The 19,662-nt window shown below is 33.6% G+C and overlaps 1 protein-coding gene and 2 pseudogenes across 1 annotated transcript; 2 read left to right on the top strand and 1 right to left on the bottom strand.

Annotated features, from left to right (window-relative positions):
• Positions 1-2,707: 2,707 nt before the first annotated feature.
• On the bottom strand, positions 2,708-4,499 carry LOC121998110 (annotated as a pseudogene).
• A 2,162-nt stretch (positions 4,500-6,661) lies between these two features.
• On the top strand, positions 6,662-9,305 carry LOC121998100 (GDSL esterase/lipase At3g26430-like). Its single transcript, XM_042552852.1, has 6 exons — positions 6,662-6,669; positions 7,718-7,941; positions 8,027-8,236; positions 8,441-8,607; positions 8,712-8,982; positions 9,043-9,305. Exons 1-6 carry the CDS (start codon positions 6,662-6,664, stop codon positions 9,303-9,305), a joined length of 1,143 nt encoding a protein of 380 aa, XP_042408786.1.
• A 2,526-nt stretch (positions 9,306-11,831) lies between these two features.
• On the top strand, positions 11,832-17,878 carry LOC121998090 (annotated as a pseudogene).
• The last annotated feature ends 1,784 nt before the right edge of the window (positions 17,879-19,662 follow it).

Genomic DNA, 19,662 nt, shown 5'->3' with positions numbered 1-19,662 from the left:
TAACTCTTTCAAAGAAGATGAAATCAAAAAATTACAGAATTTTAATGAACTGCATTATCATCTAGTTTTACTGGAATAGATATGTAAGCGAAGCTAGTTTCAGCACATACCACCAATCCTTCCATCATTTGAGTAACGTGAAAAATACTAAACAATAGGAACAGATTTGAGACCAGAATAGGAAAAATAAAATTAATGATTGCAGGTTTGAAATAACAAAGATCGACATGAAAAATAAAATTAGTGATTGTAGGTTTGAAATAACAAAGATCCATAGGTTTGAAAAAAAACATTAAATTCCTAAATAATTCCTCAAAATTTCGATGATCACTGATTCCTTGAGAATCAAAGATGATGAACTAGAAATTAGTCAAAGTAAGAACTTAGAAAGCATATTTCTACAAACATCGAACTAGATCCGAGAGAGGGCGGTAGAAGACTGACCCTATAATGCAAGAATGAAGATGCAAAAATGGTGGACGGAGATGCAAGTCTAGAGATGCACGGCTGGAGACGTGAAAACAGAGGACGGAGACGCAAGGCTGGAGACGCGGAGGACGAAGACACAAGGATGGAGACGTAAGCTGGAGACGCAGAGGACGGAGACGCAAGCCAGAGATGAAAAAACGGAGGCACGGTTGGAGACGCGGAGGATGGAGACGCAAGCTCAAGATGAAAAAAAACAAAGGCACAGTAGAAGGTTGGAGACGCATGACTGCTAGGGCTTGCGATTTTTTGGAGTGGTTATTTATTAGCGAGGTCATAATGTTTAAGATTTGTAAAAATTAAAAGTGAGATGGGAAATTAGAAGTCTAATTAATTCCTATCTGGTTCATCTTTTTTACATCACACAAAAAAAATTATATATATTTTTTAAACATTTTACTTTATCAAAATTAATGTACCGAAGTAAACTATTATTAAAAATTAATAGTGAAGCCCTTGTTTTTTAAATTCTGAAGTAAAAAATAATATTTTACTTCACTAGTATTATTAATGAAGTTAATTGTTATATATTACTTCGTAATTAACAATTGCTGAAGTAAAGAGTGGTGAATAGGGTGAGCATTCGGTTAATTCGGTTCATAAATTAACTGAATTAACCGAAAACTGATTTAGTGTTGGCTAACCGAATCAAATCAAAATTTTACTAAAACTGAATTAATCGAATTAGTAATTTCAATTAACACCGAATTAACTAAATTTGTTTAAAATAACAATAAAAAGAATTTATACAAAATTAATATCAAATTAACCGAATTAACCGAATGCTCACCCCTAGTGGTGAAGAAAAAAGTCAAAATTCTACTAGTGAAATACCACAAATAGGGTCATAGCGACCCTAATTAGTAGTGTAGTTCCCTAGCCCAGAGCTATTTTACTATATTCAGAATTCAGTAGTTTCAATAAATTTCCTATATTAGTTCATCTTGGCCCAGATATAGAACTATCCTCAATGGCTTGTGTAGCCATAAATCCTATTTATTTAATCATTGGTTGAGATTTGTTGACTTTGTATGTCGTTTTGTTGTAGTTGTAAATAAATGATCTTATTATAGATCCATTGTATTGTGATCTTGAAATTGTCTAAAAATGGAAATAACAACCCTAATCGCCATCTTTATATCTGGTTTACTAGTAAATTTTACTGGGAATGCCTTATATACCGCTTTTGGGCAACCCTCTCAATAACTAAGAGATCCATTTGAAGAACACGAGGACTAGTTGAAGTAATGAGTCTTCCAAGGACTAGTTGAAGTAATGAATCTTCCATAATGAAAAATTATTCTACTTTTTTAGTTGGAACCTTAGGCGGTTCTCGAAAAAAGATGGCGAAAAAATTATCCCTAAAGTAGAGACTAAAAGGAATGTACAAACCAATGCTTACATAGATTCGATTGTTGTTTACAATTATAGCTTTCACACCTATTCATTTGGCATCATTTACCATATAGTATAAAATATAAATATAAAGAAAAGGAAAAGAAAAGATAGTGATTCAAGTCAAGATTTCTTAAGTACTCTAACCCTATGTCAAATAAAAAAAAAAGAGGCGAAAGATACTAGAGCAATCTTGTATCAAACTACTTGTCTCCTCATAGTTGGATCTAGGGATGTAAATGAACGTAACCAAGTATTTGTGAACAAACTTGGTGTTCGGCTTGGTAAGAGCTTGTTTATATTCGTTCAATATACATAAAATCAATTAAACAAATAAGCTTGAATAACTCATTAAACTAAACAAACAAGCTTGAACACATATGTGTTCAGCTCGTTAACGTTCGTGAACAATGTTCGTGGATAACATTTATGAACAATATTCATGAACCATATTCATTAATAAAACTCTTATCACTATGTTAAATAAATAATAAAATAAAATAAACAAATAAGTTTGAATTATCAAGCTCAATAATCAATCAAACAACTAAAAATTTCAAACAAGTTTGAATTGAGAGCTCGATAATATCTAAACGAATCAAGCTTGAACCAAGCTCATGTCAAGCTTGAATTAAGAGATTGATAACAGCTAAACGAACCAAGCTCAAACCAAACTTCAAACAAGCTCAAGCTCATAAAAAAACAAACCAAGCCAAGCCTATACAATCATTTTAAAGGCTTGGTTCATTTTAAGCTTGGCTCGCTTAGCACGGTTACCTTATCAAACAAGCTTGAACACCCCAAATCTCGGCTCAGCTCGGCTCATTTACAACCCTAGTTGGATCTCCTTTTTTTTGGGGAATGCTCTAAATTCCACTTGAGCATCCAAATTTGGATCAATACTAGCAAAAACATCTCTGAACAAGGTTCTAGTGGCATACCAAATGTGTCTGAAAAAGAAGAGCAAAGCAAACATAGCATGACCAAAAGTTAACTAACCCCTTAGATTGCTATGAAAAATGCCATCAGATTTTAAAGTAGCCCGATCTAATTCAAAATTTTCACCTAATTGGGCACATCTAGCATATTTTTTAACAATCAAAGGATCACTATAACTGACTCCATTGAGTTCGCCACAATAGAACTCAACAGTTACACATATTTGTTCAGCAATATACTTTGATTCTGCTCTCCTAAAAGGAACATAGGCTCTCACAATTCGTCTTCATCCATCGAAACTACTAGAAATGTTTCAAAGAAAGTAGGCATATAACGTATAAAAAGCTTGTGCCCTTCTTTATCTCTAAAGACAGGGTGCCCTAACCATCCAACAACTATTCCACCCCTGTTATCCATTGACCCTAGTCTAAATAATCCCCCCTTTGCTGAATTATTACCAATGTAATCATAAAAAGCTAATTTTTCAAGAATTTTAGACCAAGCTTCTGATCAACTTAGATTTTCATCTAGTTCGGTGCTAACTCTTCGGTATATTTCTTGTTGAAAGTATCCTTGATCCCACTGATAATGAGTGGGACCAAATAATTCGATTGAAGTTGTTGCTGAACCATACCACATAGTTCCAACAACAACGAAAGCTACAAAAGAAAAAAAAAAACAGCAATGAAACTATTAGAAAGTACAGTTTCAATATTGCCCATACATAATCCTTTGTATAGACGTTGATGCGGATGGACACTAAGATGGAATAAGCCTGCTAACATGCCCAATCTACCTACTACAATATGATGAGAGGCAATTCCTCCGAGAACAAAAGGATCAAAGCCTTCCGCACCCCATGCAGGACTTACAGGTTGTACTTTTTCAGTTAGTCCATAAGGATCGGACACCCATATTCTAGGACTATACAAACGTATTACATGAAATGTGCCAAAACCAAAGCAAGCTAATCCTGAGACAAATAAATAAATTATAAAGATCTTAGGCAAATCCAAAGAGGGTTTGCCAGTACGTTCATCGCAGAATATTTCTAGATCCCAATACACCCAATGTCAGATAGCTGCCAAGAAGCACAAACCAGAAAACATAATATGTGGCCCTACCACACCCTCATAACTCTAAATACATAGATTCATAATAATTCCCCCTGAAATACTCCAACCACCCCCCATGAATTGGTTATTCCTAAACGAGTCATGAAGGGTATAACGAACATACCTTATTTCACATTGGATCGAGAGTGGGGTCAGAGGGATCAAAAACTGTTAATTTGTATAAAGTCGTCAAACTGGCCCAACCAGCAACTAGGGCTATATGCATTATATGGACCGAATGAGGTCGCAGGGTTGATCCTCGGGGCAGCTGGTTGACCCCGCGGGTCATACGAGTTGGTATGTGGCGGGTGTTGCCACAATGAGGTCGCAGAGTCGATCCTCAGGGTAGCTTGGGAATAAATCCCCTATCCCCGTATTACACCCTGTCCGTCACATGCTCGCTCGGATGCTGCGATTTACCTCCCTCGTGATGGCCTTGGGTCGGGTACGGCGGGGGCGCTGGGGGTGAGCGTTTCGCCTTTTTGCCACAATTATATGGACCGAAAGAAATCGACCAGGATCATTTAATACGATAGTATGAGAACGATACCAAGGCAAATCCATGGAAATATCTCTTTATCAAAAAAAAAAAAAACTAGAAACTATGTCACTTTATTTTATCGCATTGGAATTGGAAAAGACTATACTATGTGCCATGGGTAGATCCAGGATTTTTAATTTAGGGGGGTGCATATTAAATGATAAAAATAATTATGATAAAGATATGTTCACTCTCAAATAGCTTCCGAATTCTCTATTTATGATTGGAATCGAGCTCAAAACTTCCTAGAAATCACCATCCCAAGTTGTATAGTGGTCGATGAGACGACAACGACGAACAAGTTCGTGTGTAGCTCTGACATGAAACAAAGGCCAATAGCTCATCTCAAGGTCACTATATTATTTTAAAATTTTGGGTATCAAACTAATAACAAAAAACTTAGATTGTGGCGTTTCCCTAAAATAGTCTATAACCTCTACTTCCAACAGTTGCTTAGTCACTGTTCTGTAAAAAGGTCTTATCCTTGCCCTCTAGAATTGCATGTTATTTCTCAAGAAATAGTGAGAGTGTGCCAAGGATCGACCCTGGCCATCATGACACTATTTGGTCTCTTGTCCAAGAAGAATTGTATGTTGGAATGGACTATGTTGCATGATAATCTTCATGCTGAGTTGGCTAACAATCCGAAGCTCGAAATTATCATGAGAATTTCTTGCTGAGTTATAATGATTTGCCTCACCCCCTCAAATCATGCTTCTTGTACTTCAACATTTTCCCAAAGGAGTATTCAATTAGACGAATCACTCTGCTTTGGCTGTAGATGGGTGAAGGATTCATTGAAAGTGATAATGATGAAAGCATGAAAAAATGACAGAAGAATAACTCTAAGGGAGGATTTATGCGTGGACTGGGGGGGGGGGGGGGGGGGGCATCGCCATGTAAATCCACCTCTGCTATGTACCTAACTTTTCAGTAGATTTAGTATGAGAAAAGGTTAATATTTATTCTGTTATTTTCGTTAAAAATAAGGTAAAAATTCTGTTCATAAAAGCAAAGAGAAGCGGATCTATTCTATACCCAATAAGTACCAATACGCAATGGGAGGATTACTTCTACTTTGGGGAAACAAATACATAGATACTTGTTTATCATTCCAACGATTGATACGTTAGTTAAATTTTCTCTTTATTCATTCTATCTTACTCTATAAATCTTTCAATCTATGTATAAAATACAATAAGAGAAAAAGAGAGAAAGATAATAAAGTCATTGTTACGTTTCCATTTTAACGTGGAGTATAGTACTCAATTTTATCTTTAAATTAATATATGTTGGTGTTCCAAAAGTACTTGTTCGAAATCCCAGAGAGGAAGATGCAACTTGGGTTGAGTTATAGTGCAACTTGTCAGACATATTGAGTCATATGAAATTTACCCATTTTCATCCCCGATCAAGATATCCTCTGTTTCGCCCAAGAAATATTATATTGAGGAAAGCATCAATCATTCGGAGCATGAAGTATAATTAGATCAATTTATTTATATTTGCATTTTGAGATCTATATTATTAATTAGGAGGATTTATGGTTCACTTAGAAAAACAAAACTAAAGTATTGAGATTATAAACTAGTTGAGTTGGGCAAAGACATGAAACAAAATTAAAAAAATGGTATTAAGATTATTTACCCTATATGTCCAAATAAAATTCAGACAAATCTTTTTCCTGAGTAGAACATGAACCTAAAAGAATCACAAGGGCCCATTCAGGAACAAGAAATTGCATCGTCATTTTAATATTGATTAAATAATACATCAATGACAGAGATTAGTTCAATTTCAATAAGTTCAATAAATTCTTTTTTAATAGGTAAGGAAATGAGAACGCATCTCATGTTTTCTAAAAAATGGAAGAAAAATATTTTTTTTAAAAAAACTATTTTAAGTTAAAGAAAAAATAAATAAAACAAGAATCGATATAGTGATTCTATTTTTTTTCCATTTCATTTTGATTTTGAACCGTATGCATCCAAATGTACGTGTATGACTCCTAGAGGACTAAAGGACAGGATTTTATTCTAATCAACCGACTTTATCAAAAAAGATTATGTTTTTTAGGACAAGAGGTCAAGAAGGAGATTTTGAATACTATTATTGGTCACATGGTATAATTCAATATAGAAGATCAGACTAGGAATCTTTATTTATTTATTTATAAACTCTCCCAATGGATGGGTAATATCAAGAACAGTTATTTTTGATACTATACAATTTGTGATACCCAACGTACATACAATATGTTTGCAATCTTGTGATGGTTTAAAGTATACATAAGCTCGCCGATCTTAATTGCCTCAATCGATATTATTTGTGTAGTAAATCTTTGATAATTGAACTCAACGCCCCAATCTAAAAATTCAACCAATCGAACGTAACTAATCAAGAATAGGATTAACCAATCAATTGATCTAATTTAACATTTTTAATTTGTTTAATTTAAATTTTTGTTTTTTTAATATTTTTTTATTTATTTGATTTGATTTTAAAATTTAAAAATCAGTTTAACTAATTAAATTGAAATAATATCCATCAACATTCAAATATTTAATGTCAATCAATTAATGATGTCATTAGTTGACTAATGGTGTTATCAATCGAGATTATTTAATTCTATAATCAACTGAGTTAATCGATTTTATTTGATTTGGTTAGTTAAATTTTGATAATAAAGCTCGGCCAATTTGATTTGCCTAAAAAAATCAGTTTAACCATTTTTGATTTGTTCGGTTTGATTTTAAAACGATGGTTTATCCTTATAAAAGAATAATGTAAACAATAAATAAATATCAGGGACAGAGATTAAATCAATAATTTTTTAAAAATAATATTAAGAATAAAAGAATAAAGTAATATTTAAAACATCCGGGCAAAAGATTTAACTTATCATATTTTTGTCTAAAAGCAAATATAATATTTTTATTATGTGACGGTATAACTTTTTAATTTTAATAATTTAATAATTTGTATGTTTCCATATTTATATATTATGGAATACATCAATCTTCATATATTCTTATATATAATTATAATCACTATAAATGATTTACACAAGATAAAATTAAGAGAAAAAAAATAATCTAAGTACAAAGATAAAATTATCAAAAAGTCAATCTGCTAGATCAACATCTATCTATATACACGTTGTATCCCTTTATTTATACCACAACAATTCTATTTCAATTACTTCACATCTCTTCTTCTTCTTCTTCTTCGTGGCTTCTAGTTGCTGCTGCCTCCAATGGCTCCTCTTCGTCCAAGCTCTTCTCGTTGTAGCCGCCTCCTCTGATTCTTGCCACTTCCCGGCCATCTTCAATTTCGGCGACTCTAACTCTGACACTGGTGGGCTGTCGGCCGCCTTTGGGGCAGCCCCGCCACCCCACGGTGAGTCCTTCTTTGGCAAGCCGGCAGGCCGGTACTGCGATGGTCGCCTCCTCATCGATTTTATCGGTATGTTATTCGTTTATATCAATCTCAATAATAACAATTGATAGTCTTCCACCATCTCACCTGCAAAATCATAATATTATTGCAGCGAGCAGCCTAGGCCTCCCGTTCCTCAGCGCTTACCTCAACTCTATCGGCACCAACTTCTCTCAGGGTGCGAACTTTGCCACGGCCGGGTCGACGATCAGGCAACCTTACGCCACACTGACCCAATCCGGCTTCAGCCCCATCTCCATGGACGTCCAGACCTGGGAGTTCTCCCAGTTTAAGTCTCGCTCCCAAGCACTTATCCAGCAAGGTACACAACAATACTAAAAACTTTTTATTTATTGGTTAATACAAAACTTAATCACTTGTTCATTAACTCCATAATACAATTCATATATTGTATTTAACCTGTTTTTTATATGAAATTGACGCATTCTCTTGCATTGCAGATCTAGAATCAACTCACTAATACATGAATTCATAATACAAAAATTAAATTACCGTTTGTGTGTAGGATTGTTCAAGGATCAACTGCCGAAGGAAGAGTACTTCTCTCAAGCCCTATACACGATCGACATCGGCCAAAATGATCTCACAGAGGGTTACTTCAGAAATTGGACCACCGACGAAGTCAAATCGGCCATTCCTGATATCTTGGACAAGTTTGTTCTCGCCATTCAGGTGAATTTAATTTCTCGATCTTTTGTAATTCGTTCGTTTTCAAGATATCAATTCTAATACTAAGGAGTGTTTTGTTTTGTCTATTTTTGTTTAGGTGTTTGTAGAGCATTTACTGGGAGGGAGGGAGGTACTTTTGGATTCACAACACCGGGCCTTTTGGCTGCCTCCCTTATGTTTTGGACCGGCTCACCCTTAAAGCGCCAGAGGTGGACCGATTTGGCTGTGGGGCTCCCTTCAACCATGTGGCCCAACTCTTTAACCAAAAGCTAAATCAGACTTTGAGTCAATTGAGGAAGGATCTCCCGCTTGGCGTCTTCACCTATGTAGATATTTACTCGGTCAAGCGCGAGCTCCTAAGCTATGCGCACCAGCATGGTATGTAAGAATTACATTTAAATCCTAAATTTTAAACTCTTATAAATAAGATTTTTGTAGGGTTTGAGTTGCCACTCGTAGCGTGTTGTGGGCATGGAGGAAAGTACAATTACAATATAAATATCGGATGTGGATCGACAGTGACAAGAAATGGAAAAGAGGTGATGATTGGGAAGGCATGTCAGAATCCATCGAAGAGGATCATTTGGGACGGTGTTCACTACACTGACACCGCCAATAAATGGATTTTTCAACAAATTATGGATGGAAAATTTTCGAATCCACCTGTTCCTCTACGGTTGGCTTGCAAAGTGAAGGCATAATGAACCGCTTATGCATTAGGTTTTAACTTATTGGTTTTGAATTTTATCGATCTTGTTAGGGAGTTTGATAATTAATAAATTGCCAATTACATTTATTTTTATTAGAAGTGAAGTTTGATTCCTGTAACTTTAGTATAAACATTCTTCAGATCTTGTGATGGTTTAAAGCATACATAATCTCGCCTAATCTTAATTGTCTAATCAATTTTTACTATTAAAATCAAATAAATAAAATAGATAAAAAATTAATTAATTTAATCGGTAATCAAATTAATTGATTTTTAAAAATAAAAATTTTATAGTTTTTTAATAAAAACTTAATCAGTTTAATAAAAAATTTAAAAAATCTTAATATTTTTATTTTTATTATTTAATTAAAAAATAGTTTAATTGATTTTAAAATTTAAAATCATAGAATAGATTTAATCAAAATAATTGATATTAAAAATAAATTGAATCAAATTTTTTGAATTATTCATTGAGTCATTTATTCATTGATATTAAAATTTTGTTTATTTCTAATAAAGACAAGTGCTAAATAAATGTAAGTTAGTTAAAATAATTAATGAACTGCTTATCATAATTGAAAATGATAAATTTTGACACCGAAAATAAATCGTAAACTTTGACACTCTTTTGCACTTTCTAAAGAAATTTCAACTGATGGGTAAATTGAATTTGAACTTTAGCAAGTAAGTAATTCTTATTTTATAATTTGATGATGACTTTTCCTCTGGAGGCACGATACAATGCTAAGAGATATGCTAATTTATCCATTAATTCTCAGACAAACTTACACACTCGAACTATTGGGATGTCATGTAGAGTTGTTGTGTTTCTGAATTTATCAAATGGACGAGTAGGAAAAGGCTACTCACCTAGACCATATCTGATTTTATTTTAAAAAAAAACAAAGGTGATGGCTTTTTTATTATAATTGACAAATCACTTTCTAATTTTTTCCTCCAAAATAAAGAATTTTTAATATCACTTTAATAGAATTCTAAATTATCAAAATTATAGCTAAAACTGTATTTATCATATATTCTATCTATTTTCTAAATTATATATTTATAAAATTATTTTTTTAAAATTTAGAAAATGAATTTTATTCCTTAAACATTATAAAAAAAGAGAAAAAATAAAAAAGTTGATATATAATATATTAAAAAATAGATATCTAAATTTAATATAATAAATTTGTTATACTAAATTATGTATTTTAGATAGAAAAATTGATGTGAATACTCAAAGTAAATTAAAGAATCTGTCAACCGGACCGATCTAATAAAATGAGGTAGATTGAGTTTTATATGTGAAATTAGTAAATTGAATATAAAAATTTTAAAAATTACAAAAGAACCGATATACAATAAATTTGATAGAGAAAACTATTTTATAATAAGTAAAAAAAATTCTTCCGACTGGACTAGAGTTCAAGATAATCTTGAAGCAGATTCATCCTGATAACCTATTCCCTAAGCAATCTTTAATACATTAGAAAATGATATTCGTAGTGGGAATACTTAAAATTGAAGGACAAGTTTGAAACTAATATAATTAAACTCCATTCGAGAAATCATGTCTTCTTCTAAAATGCTTCAAGTGGGGTTTGTGTAGTGAACTCAAATTGTTCTTCACCTAATCTATACTACAATTTATGATATGTCTTGCTCATCTACTCGTAATTTGTATATAATTTCTAAAATACTTGATACATTATGTTTATGGAAGATTTTAAGAATTTTATAAAAAGACTTATATCAATTAAAGCTCAAACGAACAAGTTGTTGGGATCTCAAACAAAGTGAATGTCCTATCTATCTTAAACATTCTTAAGCCTAACCGAGTAAATAGCTTCTCGGTCGCGACAAAAAGGCCTTTGATATAATAAATATTTACTAATATTAATTAATCACAACTAACAATTACTTGCATAGTGATAAATATTTAATCATAGTAATTAAATAATTGACAATAGATTTGTGACTATTTTATGAGGATGTCGGTGACATGATTAGCTTCATAATTAAATTCGACACAAGAATACCTCTTAGTTCCATATATATCTAACTCACTCATTGTTACTGATACTTACATGATTCTAAGGGTTGTAAACCAGACAAGTTTCTTTTAGAATCACTTTGACCATAACATAAAGTTTAGATCAATTCTCCAATAAGTCGGCTGCGTTAACTCCTTACTGGACATATCAAACACATCTTAGTCATATTTTTTTAAAAAAAGAAAATAAAAATAGAAAACCTTAAAAACTTGAACCCATCTATTAATAATATTATCTAATAAAAATGAGCTATTTTATCTTTAATTAACTAACTAAATATAAGAAACTTATGATCGCTATAAATGATGTGCATAAGATAAAATTAAGAGGAAAAAAATAATCAAGCTATTTCCAAAGATAAATTATGAAAAAGTCAATCTTATCAACATCTATCTATATAATATAGAAGTTTTCCTCTATTTATACTACAACAATTCCATTCCAATTATCTTAACATCTCCATGGCTTCTAGATGCTGCTTCCAATGGCTCCTACTCGCCCAAGCTGCTCTTACCGTAGCCGCCTCCTCTGATTCCTGTCACTTCCCAGCCGTTTTCAACTTCGGTGACTCCAACTCTGACACTGGTGGGTTATCGACCGCCTTTGGGGCGGCCCGCCATCCTACGACGAGTCCTTCTTTTGGCAAGCTGGTCGGTCGGAACTGCGACGGCCATCTCCTCGTCGATTTCATCGGTACGTTCATTTGTTTATATCAATCTCAATTATAGCAATTGATAGTCTTCCACCATCTCACCTGCAAAACCATAATATTAATGCAGCGAGCAGCCTAGACCTCCCATTCCTCAGCACCTACCTCAACTCTATCGGCACCAACTTCTCTCATGGTGCGAACTTTGCCACGGCCGGGTCGACGATCAGGCAACCTTACGCCACACTGACCCAGTCTGGCTTCAGCCCCATCTCCATGGACGTCCAGACTTAGGAGTTCTCCCAGTTTAAATCTCGCTCCCAAGCATTTATCCAAAAAGGTACACAACAATACTAAAAATTCTTTATTTATTGGTTAATACAAAACTTAATCACTTGTTCATTAACTCCATGATACAATTCATATATTGTATTTAACCTTTTTTTTTTTATGAAATTGATGCATTCTTTTGCATTGCAGATCTAGAATCAACACACTATTAATACATGAATTCATAATACATAAATTAAATTACCGTTTGTGTGTTGGATTATTCAAGGATCAACTGCCGAAGGAAGAGTACTTCTCTCAAGCCCTATACACGATCAACATCGACCAAAATGATCTCACAGAGGGTTAGTTCAGAAACTAGACCACTAACGAAGTCAAATCAGCCATTCTGATATCTTGGACAAGTTTGTTCTTGCCATTCAGGTGGATTTAATTTCTTGATCTTTTGTAGTTAGTTTGTTTTCAAAATGTCAATTCTAATGCTAAAAAGAGTATTTTGTTTTGTCTGTATTTTTTATTGTGTTTGCAGAGCATTTACTAGGAGGGTGGAAGGTACTTTTGGATCCCCAACACTGGGGCTTTTGGCTGCCTCCCTTATGTTTTGGACCGGCTCACACTTAAAGCGCCGGAGGTGGATCGCTTTTGTTGTGGGCCGCCCTTCGACAATGTGGCCCAGTTTTTCAACCGAAAGTTAAATCAGACTCTAGTCGACTGAGGAAGGATCTTCCGCTCGTCATCTTTACTTATGTAAATATTTACTCGGTCAAGCGCGAGCTCCTAAGCCATGCACACCAGCATGGTATGTAAGAATTACATTTAAATCCAAAATTCTAAACCTTAAACTCTTATAAATACGATTTTTGTAGGATTTGAGTTGTCACTCTTAGCGTGTTGTGGGCATGGTGGAAAGTACAACTACAATATAAATATCGGATGTGGATCGACAGTAGCAAAAAATGGAAAAGAGATAATGGTTGGGAAGGCATGTCAGATTCCATCGAAGAGGATCATTTGGGACGGAGTTCACTACACTGGCGCTGCCAACAAATAGATCTTTCAACAAATTATGGATGGAAAATTCTCGGATCCACTAGTTCCTTTACGGTTGGCTTGCAAAGCGAAGGCATAATGAACCGCTGATGCATTAGGTTTTGATTTTAAATTTGAGTCAATCTTATTAGGAAGCTTAATAATTAAAAAATTGCCAATTATATTTATTTTTATTAGAATTGAAGTTTGATTTCTTTTACTGTAACTATTTAGTATAAACATTTTTTGGAAATAAGTTATTGCGTAAATTCAACAAATTGTGGATGGAAAATTCTCGGATCCACCGGTTCCTTTACTGTTGGCTTGCAAAGCGAAGACATAATGAACCGCTGATGCATTAGGTTTTAGTTTATTGATTTTAAATTTTATTTCATCTTGTTAGGAAGCTTGATAATTAATAAATTGTCAATTATATTTATTTTTATTAGAAGTGAAGTTTGATTTCTTTTACTGTAATTTTTTAATATAAACATTTTTCAAAAATAAGTTATTACGTATATTCAACAAATTATGGATGAAAAATTCTTGGATTAACCGATTCCTCTACGATTGGTTTGCAAACCGAAGACAATGAACTGCTGATGCATTAGGATTTAACTTATTGATTTTAAATTTTAGTCCATCTAACATAGGAAGCTTGATAATTAATAAATTGTCAATTATATTTATTTTTATTAGAAGTAAAGTTTGATTTCTTTTACGGTAAGATTTTAGTATAAACATTTTTCAGAAATAAGTTATTATGTATATTCAACAAATTGTGGATAGAAAATTCTCAGATCCACCGCTTCCTCTACGATTGGCTTGCAAAGCGAAGGCATAATGAACCGTGATGCATTAGGTTTTGACTTATTGATTTTAAATTTTAGTCGTGTTGTTAGGAAGCTTGATAATTAATAAATTCCCAATTATATTTATTTTTATTAGAAGTGAAGTTTGATTCCTTATAACATATATTTGTTATTGTGATAGTTTAAAGTATACATGATCTCGCCAGATCATAATTATCTCAATAAATATTATTTGTATGGTAAATCTTTGATAATTGAACTCTAAGCACCAATTTGAAATTTCAACCAATTGAACTAATCAATTTTTACTATTAAAATCAAATTAACTAAAAATACGATCGATAAAGAATTAATTAATTTAGTGGGTAACCAAATTAACTAATTTTTTAAAAAATAAAAATATTATAGTTTTTTAATAAAAATTTAATGGGTTTAATAAAAAATAAAAATAACTTAATATTTAAGAAATTTCAACGTTTATGGTAAATCAAATTTGAATTTTAGTAAGTCGGTATTTTTTAATTTATAATTTGATGACTCATCCTCTAAAGCCACAATACAATAGAAAAAGACATGGTAATTTATCCGTGCACAATTCAATTCTCGGACAAACTTACATTGATAGTACTTGAACTATTGGGATAATTGGGATATCGTGTCAAGAGTCGTTGCATTCCTAAATTTATTATGGGCGTTGCATTTCTAAATTTATCATATGGACGATTAATTGGACTCGAGACCATATTGATGTTTTTTTTAAAAAAAAAAACATAGGGTGATGGTCTTTTTACTATAATTGACAAATCATTTTATAATTTTTTACTCCAAAATAAAAAACTCATCAAATTTAAATAGATGTCCGAATTAAAAAAAAAAAAAGTAACAATCCTTCCCTATCTCTATGGTCATGTGTATTACATGCATACTCAATTATGTATATTAAGAAACAAAGAATTACAAGAGAAATAATGTCATTGTTAATGTGTTTTTTTGAAACTTTGAATCACTAGGTGACACTAACACATAAGGTTAAAGAATCCATAACCACTAGGGACCAGAAAATGACGTAGATTGGATTTTAGATGTGAAATGAGTAAATTAAATATAAAAAATTAAAAAATTATAAAAGAACCGATATGTATTAAATTTAATAGAGAAAATCATTTTATAATAAGTAATAAAAAAATTTCTTTGGACTGGACTACTAGAGTTCAAGACAATCCTTAAGCAGATCCGTCCTGACAACCACTTAGATATATTCCCTAAACAATCTTAAATACTCTAGAAAATGATATTCCTAGATAATATTTAAAATTGAAAGACAAGTTTGAAACCAATTAAACTCCATTAGAGAAATCATGAGTCCTCTTCTAAAATGCTTCAAGGGGCTTTGTGTAGTGAACTCAAATCGGTCTTCACCTAATCTACTCGTAATTTGTATATAATTTCTAAAACACTTAATACATTATGTTTATGAAAGATTTAAGAATTTTATAAAAGACTTATATCAATTAAATTTCAAAAGAACAAGTTGCTACGATCTCAAACAAAGTGCATGTCCTATCTATCTTAAACATTCTCGAGCCTAATCAAGTAAATAACTTCTTGGTCGCAACAAAAAGAGGCCTTCAATACGATAAATATTTAATAATATTAATTAATCATAACTAACAATTACTTGCACAGTGATATTTAATCATAGTAATTAAATAATTGACAATAGATTTGTCAACAATTTTATGAGGATGTCGGCAACATGTTTAGCTTCATAATCAAATTCGACACAAGAACACCTCTTAGTTTCATATATATCTAATTAACTCATCGTTACTGATACCTGCACGATTCTAAGGGTTACAAACCAAACAAATTTATTTTAGAGTCACTTTGGCCATAACATAAAAGTTAAAATCAGCTCTCCAATAATCAAATTATTCCAAAGATAAATTATGAAAAAGTCAATCTTATCAACATTAAGAGAAAAAATAATCAAACTATTCCAAAGATAATTATGAAAAAGTCAATCTTATCAACATTTTTCTATATACAGGTTGAATGTTTTCCTCTATTTATACCACAACAATTCCATTCCAATTATCTCATTCTCTTCTCCTTCTTCTCCATGGCTTCTAGCTACTGCCTCCAATGGCTCCTCCTCGCCCAAGCCCTTCTCATCGTAGCTGCCTCCTCTGATTCCTGCCACTTCCCGGCCATCTTCAACTTTGGCGACTCTAACTCTGACACTGGCGGGTTGTCGGCCGCCTTTGGGGCGACCCCGCCGCCCTATGGCGAGTCTTTCTTCGGCGAGCCGGTCGGTCGGTATTCTGATGGTCGCCTCCTCATCGATTTCATCGGTACATTTATTCATTTATCTCAATCTCAATTACGGCAATTGATAGTCTTCCACCATCTCACTCGCAAAATCATAATATTATTGCAGCGAGTAGTCTGGGCCTCCCGTTCCTCAGCGCCTACCTCAACTCTGTCGGCACCAACTTCTCTCACGGTGCGAACTTCGCCACGTCCGGGTCAACGATCAGGTAGCCTTACGCCACATTGAGCCAGTCTGGCTTCAGCCCCATCTCCATGGACGTCCAGACTTGGGAGTTCTCCCAATTTAAGTCTCACTCCCAAGCACTCATCCAGCAAGGTACATAATAATACTAAAATTAATACATAACAATTCATATATTGTACTTAACTTCTTTTTTTTTATGAAATTGATGACTTCTCTTGCATTGTAGATCTAGAATCAACTGACTAATACATGAATTCATAATACAGATATTAAATTACCCTTTGTGTGTAGGATTGTTCAAGGATCAACTGCCAAAGGAAGAATACTTCTCTCAAGCTCTATATACGATTGACATCGGCCAAAACGACCTCACGGAGAGTTACTTCAGAAATTGGACTACTAAAGAAGTTAAATCGGCTATTCCTGATATCTTAGACAAGTTTGTTCTCGCCATTCAGGTGGATTTAATATCTTGATATTTTGTAGCTTGTTCATTTTCAAGATATCAATGCTAATGCTAAGAAGAGTATTTTGTTTTATGTATTTTTTTTTTATTTTGGGTGTTTATAGAGCATTTACTGGGAAGGAGGAAGATACTTTTGGATTCACAACACTGGGCCTTTTGGCTGCCTCCCTTATGTTTTGGACCGGCTCACCCTTAAAGCGCCAGAGGTGGATCACTTTGGCTGTGGGGCTCCCTTCAACGAAGTGGCCCAACTTTTTAACCGAAAGCTAAATCAGACTTTGAGTCGACTGAGGAAGGATCTCCCGCTCGGTGTCTTCACTTATGTGGATATTTACTCAATCAAGCGCGAGCTTCTAAGCCATGCGCACCAGCATGGTATGTAAGAATTGTATTTAAACCCTAAATTTAAATCTTAAATTCTTATAAATATGATTTTTGTAGGATTTGAGTTGCCACTCGTAGCGTGTTGCGGACATGGAGGAAAGTACAACTACAATATAAATATCGGATGTGGATCAACAGTGACAAGAAATGGAAAAGAGGTGATGGTTGGAAAGTCATGTCAGAATCCATCGAAGAGAATCATTTGGGACGGAGTTCACTACACTGACGCCGCCAACAAATGGATCTTTCAACAAATTGTGGATGGAAAATTCTCGGATCCACAGGTTCCTCTAAGGTTGGCGTGCAAAGCGAAGATATAATGAGCCATTGATGCGTTAGGTTTTAGCTTATTGATTTTGAATTGTAGCCGATCTAGTTAGGAAGCTTGATAATTAATAAATTGCAATTATATTTATCTTTATTAGAAGTTAAGTTTGATTCCACTTTTTAGTATAATCTTTGGAAATAAGTTATTGCGTATATACATGTTTGCAATCTACACCAATTTAAATATTCAAACAATTGAACTAATCATTTTTTATTATTAAAATCAAATAAATCAAATTAAAGCAAATCAATTAATTTGGTCGGTAATCAAATTAATTGATTTTCTTTACAAAAAATATTTTATTTTTTAATAAAAACTTAATCAGTTTAATAAAATAATTAAAAAATCTTAATATTTTTATTTTTATTATTTAACTAAAAAATAGCTTAAGTGATTTTTAAAATTCAAAATATTTAATCAGAATAATTGATATTTAGAAAATCGAATAAATTGATTCAAAACGAAGAAAAGATCTGATCTTATCGGTCGAGCTATTATAGCAACAGTCGAATATCTGAATGGACTTGCAAAAGATATTATACTCGTGGATTTCACGTTTTCAAAAAATACACGCATAAAGAGTAAGTGAAGTGGAGTAAAGAAAAAGATAAAAAGACAATGTTAACATAACCAAGTTTTACTTGGTTCGGAGCCTCCAGCGACTCCTACTCCAAGGCTATGTAAGAGTACTTTCGTTGGGCAATCACTAATGAATCAAAAGATTACAAGAGTGATTATAATTTGAGTATAAGTAACTTGAATAATAAAAGTAATACTAATGACTTGGAGAACTAGATCTTCAGTGTAGTCATCGTCATAGTAGCTTTCGGGCATTGTAGAGATCTCTTTGAAGTAGCTCACAAGAGCGAAAGATGTTTGAAATGATGTATTTAAGCTGCTAGTCAAAGCCTCCTTTTATAGCACCATCCCAGGTGCCCAGACTATGCTGACATGGTGAGCTCTCATCAAAACTTCATCCTCGAAATTTATCCACGTCAAAGACCCCAAACCCCCTCTGAATGCCCGGACTGTTGATGTGGGTCGGCTAGTCATCGTGCTCCAGCTCAGCATGTCGATGAGTTTTTAGTTATCCAGGCATTGGATCTACTCCAGGTGCTTGGACCACCCAAGTGCCTAGCCAGGAACGGGAGCTCCCTTTGTGAAGCTTGTCGGGGCGCTTGGAGCAACTCTAGGTGCCTAGAGTCCAAGCACTTGGAGTTCAGGCGCCCAGACAAACTTCTTACAAATCCTTCTTTCTACAAAATATAGTTGGTCCAAGCAACAAATATATAAAGAATAATAAGTTTTGACAGTCTCTAGACTGTCCAGTCTTGACTTTCAGACTGGACAGTCTAGAGACGGTCAAAACTTATTATAGTTGGTCCAACAAATATATAGTTGGTCAAGACTGGACAGTCTAGAGACTTTCAGTTTCACAAAAACTCTAGGTCAGACAGATGCCTACTATTCCCTCTTCGGGGAATGCTTCCTCACCTACTCCTCTCAGGAAAGATTATCTTTTTCCAGACCGATCTTCCAGACCATCTAGACTTTTGCTCAACATCTGAGACATCAGGACTTCTTACTAGATATTCGATCCCTGACCCATCCAGTCTTCTACCTAGTGTCTGCGACTCTCAGGACTTCACATAGAATCCTTGGCCTTAAGATTTCACCCAACATCCTCGACCCACCAAGATTTTGCCCAGTCCCCTGGATTAGGACTTTGTTACCTAATCATAGATAGGACTTTCTACCTATCTAGCTTTAATTAGGACTTTTTTTGCACACTTAGTTCAACTTGTTAGAATAACA

The sequence above is a fragment of the Zingiber officinale genome, chromosome 1A (genome assembly GCF_018446385.1).
Source record: "Zingiber officinale cultivar Zhangliang chromosome 1A, Zo_v1.1, whole genome shotgun sequence".
Classification (NCBI taxonomy): domain Eukaryota; kingdom Viridiplantae; phylum Streptophyta; class Magnoliopsida; order Zingiberales; family Zingiberaceae; genus Zingiber; species Zingiber officinale.
The sequence above is the reverse complement of the archived record's forward strand: the minus strand, read 5'-3'. Positions and strand labels throughout refer to the sequence as shown.